General features: G+C 38.6%; 1 protein-coding gene across 1 annotated transcript in view; it reads right to left on the bottom strand.

The window, feature by feature from the left end:
• Positions 1 to 5,790: 5,790 nt before the first annotated feature.
• Positions 5,791 to 7,708, bottom strand: part of Frem3 (FRAS1 related extracellular matrix 3) — a 63,490-nt gene continuing 61,572 nt past the window's right edge. Inside the window, 1 exon segment of the mRNA XM_013160078.3 lies at positions 5,791 to 6,734. Coding sequence (XP_013015532.2) covers positions 6,493 to 6,734 — 242 coding nt within the window. The 3' untranslated portion in view covers positions 5,791 to 6,492.

The following is a 7,708-nucleotide window of genomic DNA, read 5'->3' as shown; positions in this document are numbered from 1 at the left end:
TAGTGTGTGCGCGGCGCCGGGCCAAGCCGAGCGGGACCGTGGGGACCCCAGCGGAGCGGGCGGGCAGCGACCTCAAGTGGCAGGTGTCCCCCCCCCCCCAAGCTGGACCTTAGGAAGTGCCGGTGCCACGCTTGCAGTCTCGTCCTTTGGAGTCAGAAGCAGGTACTTAGAGCTTCGCTGGTTCCCACTTTCCTTGGGAGCGCGGTTGGCCCTGTGAGCGTGTTGGCAACCGGGTCAAACCCACCGTGCCACTGAAAATGGCTGTGTGAATTTCATCTTTCTTTGCTGTCTTGCCGATGCATCGCTGGGGGACTTAGATGGAGGCGTTTTCAATCCTGTTTGTTTTTTTCCCCCTTAAGAAATATTCAGAGTTGGTGTCCATTTAATACCATATTTGGGGGCTGGGACAAACATGGTTCCTGGTCTAACTTCACTCTTAAGCACCTTTTTCCTTTGAAAATCCTCTTTGTCCGTTTGGCCTTCTTGGAAAATCCTAAATCTGGAGCGATCAGGGTAGGTAATCTTGGAAAGAACGTCGTTTCTTTATAAATGGCACTTTTGTGCGCCTTTGAGATGAGTCCCTAGAGCTATGTAAGTCTAAATTTAGGTTGTTGTGGGTCAGCAGTTTCCAGGGGTCAGTTGCTCCTCTGAGCCCTCTGTCTGCAGTGTGCTCACTCAGTGACTGAGAACACAGAGCGTGGGGCAGGAGGAGAACGAGGCTGGTTTTAAAAATGTGTCAGATGTGTTCTTTAAATAGACGATCAATGATTAAACTGCAGTTTGTCAATAAAGCAAACTTTATCGCACCTCCTTAGAGACATAAAGTTTGGGTGACTTAGTGGTAGTTTTTAATTATACATAGAAGAAAACATTTCACTGGAAAGCGTAGCAGCCCTTTTATTGGAAAATAAATTGAAAGAATTCAGTTACAGTTCTTCTCTCATTACTTCATCTCTCAAAATTGTAAGATTAAAATCCCAGCTTCTCAGAATTACAATATTCAGTGTAAAAGTCACATCATCTGAGACATTAAAAGATTTTTCATTCAGGACTTTTACAGCATAGTTGATACTGGCTGTAGACTGAACACTCCGTGTGCCCTGTGTGTGTATTCTTAAGAGAACAGTTTATGTAGGGTACAAGTTGGAAAATGAAAGTGTGAAATATTGATGAATAGGGCAGGGCCTCAATTTTAGGATTTATACTTTGCTGAGACACGTCAGTGAAAATAATATAATACAAGAAATTTGGGACATCCAGGGGCCCTTTATGAGCTAGTATTCTATTTTTACTTTAGAGTTGGAGACTTTTTTTCTTGTCCTTTTGAGTCACCTTTGCTATGCAGTTCACACTGGTCTTAAACTCACTTTGTAGCCCAGGCTGGCCTTGAACTTGCTATGATCCTCCTGCCTCAGCCTCCTGAGTGCTGGGATTACAGATGTGCACCACTACACCTGGCCTGAGAATTTTAAAATAAGAAAAAGAAGCTGGATGTTGGTTAATTATCAAAATGCCAAAAACAAGAAACCCTGTGTGTTTCACATTAATTATGGTAGAAATTTATTTATTGTTCTGAACCTGTGTCTCCTTTGCTCCATAGATGCAGTCTCTGGAATAAAGGATAGGTCCATATTAGAATTTGTTAGACACTGTATACTTGCTGTCCAAGAGGTGATATTAAATTGTTTCTACAGCTAGTAAGTTTGAGCAGTGACTACAGCCTTACACTGAAGACTTTTAGCAGGTTTTGGTGGCCTTATCCTTCCTCCTCAGATGCCTAATTTGTCAGGTATGTTCTGTTTTGCAGAGATGGTCCATGTGTAGTTTGCTGAGAGAGTTCGTACCATTCCCATGGACAAGGAAGGCATCCAAGGATGTACCATGTCTTCCTCTTGCCCTTGCAGCAGAGTGCTTGGGCGGGTAACAGGTCCCTGGAACATGAACCAAGAATGTTTCTGCCTTGGAAGTTGAGTGGCTTCTCAGACTCCTTGTTGCTGAAGATTCTGAGACAACTGTGAGCTTCTAGTCTGACTCAGAAAAGAAGGAGCAGACCTCCCCCTGGCACCCCACACCCTGATTTTATAATGATAAAGATGATCTGTACTCAAGACTCTCGGGATTATTTGCAGTCATTTGGATTGTGTCACACAACGCTGTACAACATTATGTCACATTGCAGCATTATGTCACAAAACTGTCTTGCATGGCCAAGGACTCATCTCCTCTGACCACTGTTTCCTGTTCCTTGGGTGTGACACAGCTCTAATGACGAGTTTCTTATCATCTGGCTCCTGGATGTTGTTGAAGACCCAATGCTAGAAGAAGCTTCAAATGGAGGAAGATGTTAGAGTGGTTCCATCACTATAATTCTACTGTCAAGGTCATACAGCCCCTTCCGCTATGTGGAAACTCCATCAGACTCCCTCTTAAGGACACTTGTGATTAGAGCTCAGCTAGAATCCTCAGCTTCCCATCTCCAGAGTCTTAGTCACGTTTACAAAATGCTTTTATCTCCTATATGGCAAAATTCACAGATTTCCAGACTTGAAGTCTTTGGGAGCCACTATTTAGCCCACTGTGCCTATAGATTCTCTGTTTTTCCTTTGTCTCCATCTCATACTTAGAATCACACCTCCTGACACCTGGCTTCTAAATTCTGCTTACTTTTTTTCTTCTAGTGTATATGCCTTGGTGATAGCGTTACACTGTTCAGTTTTTCTAAAGTAGAGATTAACAATCCCGATGACTTTCTGTGGCAGCTGTGATAATAGAGTAGTGATGTCCTTATAGCCTAATTTCCTTACTTGGGCAAATTGCAATTGTGTGCCATTGAGCACATGTATTTACCAACATAAATCCAGAGTAAATTTGGAAGAAAATGGCCCATAATCTAATTACTCTTAATGGAAATGTGTTAGCTTTTCTAAGCACTTGCTTTTAGGACTATGATAGCTTACCTGATCATTGACAATCTAGAATTCATACTGTTTTATTAAGGGATAATATATTTCCTGAAAGCTGGGCATTTAGATTCCTGTGATCATTATTATAAATAAGATTAGAAGTAGCAACATTCTGGTGCTTTGGTGTCAAACAAGCTTTAGAAGCCTGAACTGGCAGCCAGCTGGGGAGTCATCAGAATTCGGGGTGTCTCGTAGTTCATCATTGTGAGTGGAATTTGAGCAGAACAGTGTGCCGATGAACCCAGCTGGTATCTCTGCTCAGGTAAACGACTCCTATTAATTCCTGGTCATTGTCATTAACCCTGAAAGTGGACTCCTTATATCACTCCCTGGGGACTGGAATAAAATGTACAACATCTTTCCATTTTAGAGCTCGCTCAGTAGCAACAAAATCTTGGGACATCTTGTACATGTCTGTTGTTTTCCAACTCATGTAGAAAGTTAAAGCATTAATATTTTTAATTTTCTATAAAAGTGTTAGCAAAAAGGAAGCGTATGTAAGGAATGAGAAGTGAACCCAACTTTCCAAAGTATGGAATTTCATTCTTGGAATTACTCCTTCAGACCATTGGGCCAGCTTCATTATGCAACTATAGAATACACTAAAGGCTATGTTTAGAATACACTAGGTCTTATGCTAGAAGCCTAGAAACATTCATTTTTCATCTTTAGCATGTATTACTAGGAAGAAAGCAGGGATGGAACAGAGTGAATGAATAGAAAGCACTGTTTGTAATGTTCCCAAAAAACAAGATATGTGTCTAAATACCTTGTTCATCTAACTGTCGGCTCTAGCAAAAATACACTGTGAGAGAAAGAGAGTGGTTTGCTAAAAAACACTGACAGTGGGATCACCAGATGCAAAACAGAATCCTCTGTGGCTTCTCCCATGGGGCTCATTGTGTGACAGTCCTCAGGGCACACGGCACTTGGGAGCCTCATGACAGTCTGACTAGGTGTGTAGGAGGCATGTTTGGTATAGCTGGGAGTTATCCTGACTCATGTATACTCTTTTCAAATGTTTTTGTAGTATCTCAACTTTTGTAACCTGTTTAAAAAGATGAAACAAACATTCACTGAAGGTAATTGAGATGTGTTTTGACCCTGGTCATAGGGCGCACTGGAAAGAGAGTATGTGGATAAGGCCTCATGCAGGAATCAGAACTGGAAGGGATCTTAGAAGTTGAGCCCAAGTTTCTCATTTCACAGAGCAATAAGGGAGGTTATGTGTTATGAGGCAGCTTAGAAGAATCTTTTCTCTTGTTGTGAAAACTGAAATCTAGCAGTGCAGCAAAGCACTGGCTGGAGGGAGATGGGGACCTCCCAACCTAACCGTGCAGATTACCTCCCAGTCAGGGGTCTTCTTTTCCCATCTCAGTATTTTTGGGCAAACATTTTTTTTTTTAAGGGCAAACTTTTTTTAAAAAAATTTTATTTAAAAGGAAAAAGAGAAAAAACAAAACAAAACAAAGCAGTGTAAGGGTATAAGTAATACAGAACTACAAAAAAAAAAAAAAAAAAAAAAAAAACAAAAAACAAAAACCCAGTAAGAAATCACCAGTTAATAGATTACACATTATCATCTTAGAGATAGTTGCTCAAGTCACAGTATCAAAGCATACAAAGTGGACATTCAAACAGTGAGACTGTAAACAGTTGTGTTCAATGATCCAACCAAAAACATTAATATGGTCATCTATTTAACACCCCTAAACACACTTGCAGTTGTATTCTTCAGAGCACTTTTTTTTCCCTCTCTTCTTTACAACAAAATTTACACATTTTGGGTTTTATTACTCCTTAGTTCTTATTACTTTTTTTTTGGAAGAGAATAAAGTCAAATATGGCAAAACAAAGCTGTCAGTTAAAACCAAGGATAGACATAGCACATGATGTAAGAACAGAGTACAAGGTTGTCAACAATGGTTACCATAATGCCTCTTGCTTCCTTAAAAAGAATTGTCTATCTCATTAGGTATTATAAAGTTGAACAAAACAGTAGAGAACAAGACCAATAAAACCTAAACATTGTAAACATTACAGGACTTCCAAAGGAGATAATAGTCAAACCAGAATGGGCATCATGGTGAATCTTATTGCCTTCAAAGTAGTTGCCTATACCCTCAAACTTCATGCTATCATACAGAACGGAACAGAGTCTAATCAGTCAAAACAAGATAGTGGGAGTATTACAGAACTTCAAATCAAGTTAATAGGAAATCAAAAAAGTTACTATAATATATCCTGCTAATTTTAAAAAATTTTTTCCCTTAATTAAAAAATCATAATAAATAGCTAAATAATTTTTTTAATGAATAAAGGAGAGATTGAGATAAAAGAGGACATAACAGCATAACAATACAGGTCAAAGCATGACTGTTTCAGCAACCTAGTGCTCCACCACCAAATAACCCAACTTAATAGTAGTTACCATAGTGTCTGTCTTTTTCCTTGAAATATTTGAATATAACTTCATATACTATAGCTTCAAATATTTCCATATCAAACAGCCCAGAATAAAGCCATTTCAATTAATAAGTGAAAATTTTATAAGGCTTCAAGGCCACATAATGGGGAATCATGATTACCACATACTTTTATATATTTGAATCATTACATTAGGGAAACTATTCGGTATTCACACATGCGAGATTGATTTATTTCACTTATGAGAATGGTCTCAAGCTGCGAAGGGCAAACATTTTTGAAATGGGTTCCTTTAACTCTCATGTTGGCTTGAAAATGTTAAGTCAGGACTGAAATACAAATTTTAAAAAGGTGTGCATAAGAAATAACTGAAGGGTGATGGGAGCACAAAGATGTGTTTTATAATTTGTGAGCCTTCATTTATGTTACATTAGTAATATTTACGTGATACAAATTGGTATAAATATTGTGTATTAAAAGCTAGTTAAGAACCAACTGGGCACTTTGGAAACTATGCAAATCTTCGACTTTTGTTTCTCATTTTTGCTATTTGTGTTTTATCACTTTACAGTTTGTTATGCTTTTTCCCAAAGGGTGAAAAAACTAAAGAAGGGGGAAAAAGCTTGTGGAGGGAAATTGAATAATTGGCAAAATAGAGCTTGCACCTTTCTGTACATTTCAATAAGGGCAGTCTCATTAAATGACCCAAAAACCAAAACAGAATTGACCTCTGTGCGTGTGCTCATGTTTGTGTGTAAGAAGCTTTATGTCTCCCATCAATCAGTGAAGAGTAAGCATCACTTTTGTTTTCAGCTATAGATTTAATTAATGACAGTGGGTTTCACTGGCCTTAGAAACAAAGTAAAAGAAAGTAAAAAAGGATAACAAGAATATGGTTCCACTTTTTACAGGCTCAATCCTTTCATTGTATATGTATATATTTCTAAATCCATGCAGTTACATAAATGACATTTGCACATATCACCAGAATATCACACCAAAGACAATGAATGCACTTTCATTGCCTTCCCAGAGTTACTGAGCTCTAGAAATAGTAGAGTTAAGAGACACATTTTGGTTGCTTGTTTCTCTCTTAGTTCTCTCACTCCAAGGAACTAGAAGCACTCTCCTTTCAGTCAGTGGTGGTATCGTGGATGATAACAGTGGTTCTCCTTGGTTCTCCAAGCACTGCACCTACAGGCATCTGGAGAAGTAATTCAAACCTCTCCGGGCCCTCCAGGATGGGCTGTTCCTGGTCTTCAAGGATGATCACTTGGACCGTCGGCATGTGCACACCTGGGGCAAAGTCCAGTTTTCTGCTGATGCCAATGTAATCTCTTCCAGCTAGCAGGGAGTGAAAACACACTAGTGAGATGACGATACACTGTTGTAACATTACTTTTCCAGAAGGAATTGGGCGATCTTAACTCTGCAGCATTCTCTTTTGTACTCAGAACTCTCAGAATCATTTGTATTTTGTGGTCTCAAACACCAGAAAGGGGGGAATTCCCTTATTCTAGCAAAAGCTATGTTGTCACTCATTCTGTGTCTATAGCCATCCTTTTCAGGCCAGGTCCATCCCTTTCCTGTTACTTCCACCAAGATTCCAAAGGAGGTTATAGTAAAAATTGCTCAAGCAGAGAGTAATGGAAAGACAGTTTTGTATTTAATACACTTTGGCTCAAATCTTGATCCTTTTCTCATTTGTACAAATGACTTTATTGAGTCTCTGTTTCTTCAACTGTAAAATGGGATTAATTTTAGCTATAGTACTAGGTCATTATGAAGATTATAGATAATCTAGTCATGTTGCCAGTACAGTTTATGGCAAATGATGAGCACTGAGAACCTAGAAGTTATGATTATTACTGTAGCAAATTATAATAAATTATAAATATATACACAAAATTATTGTTTATTAAGTAGCCTAAGCAAATGTTAGATCTTTATTAGATTTTACAGGGTATCAAATCTAAATTCTTATCTCTTCATCATGCCTAATTAAATCAGTGACTCAATGCCCCAAGTGTGGATAATATTTCTATTTGTCCATCCCTACCTGAGAGTGGGCATATTGTCATCATTTTTATGCAAATAGGCTATCAAAATGAATTTAAATTTCTCTTTCCAACTACAAACAAAAGTTCCAAAGAACCAATTGATCTGTTCACTTTTGGTGTCCATGGATACATGATAGGATAACAAATGACCCTCCTTGAAAATTAACAAAAAGAAAACAAAAGCCAGTAAGAATTATTACTGGTTTCATGTACAATATCCTGTGGTATGTTCACTGAAACATTATAATGTGTCAGTTC

Source organism: Cavia porcellus, unplaced genomic scaffold (assembly GCF_034190915.1).
Source record: "Cavia porcellus strain 051 isolate PalLab524CR breed Dunkin Hartley unplaced genomic scaffold, mCavPor4.1 scaffold_14, whole genome shotgun sequence".
In the NCBI taxonomy this organism is placed as follows: Eukaryota; Metazoa; Chordata; class Mammalia; order Rodentia; family Caviidae; genus Cavia; species Cavia porcellus.
Note: the sequence above shows the minus strand (reverse complement) of the source record. Positions and strands in the feature narration are given on the sequence as shown.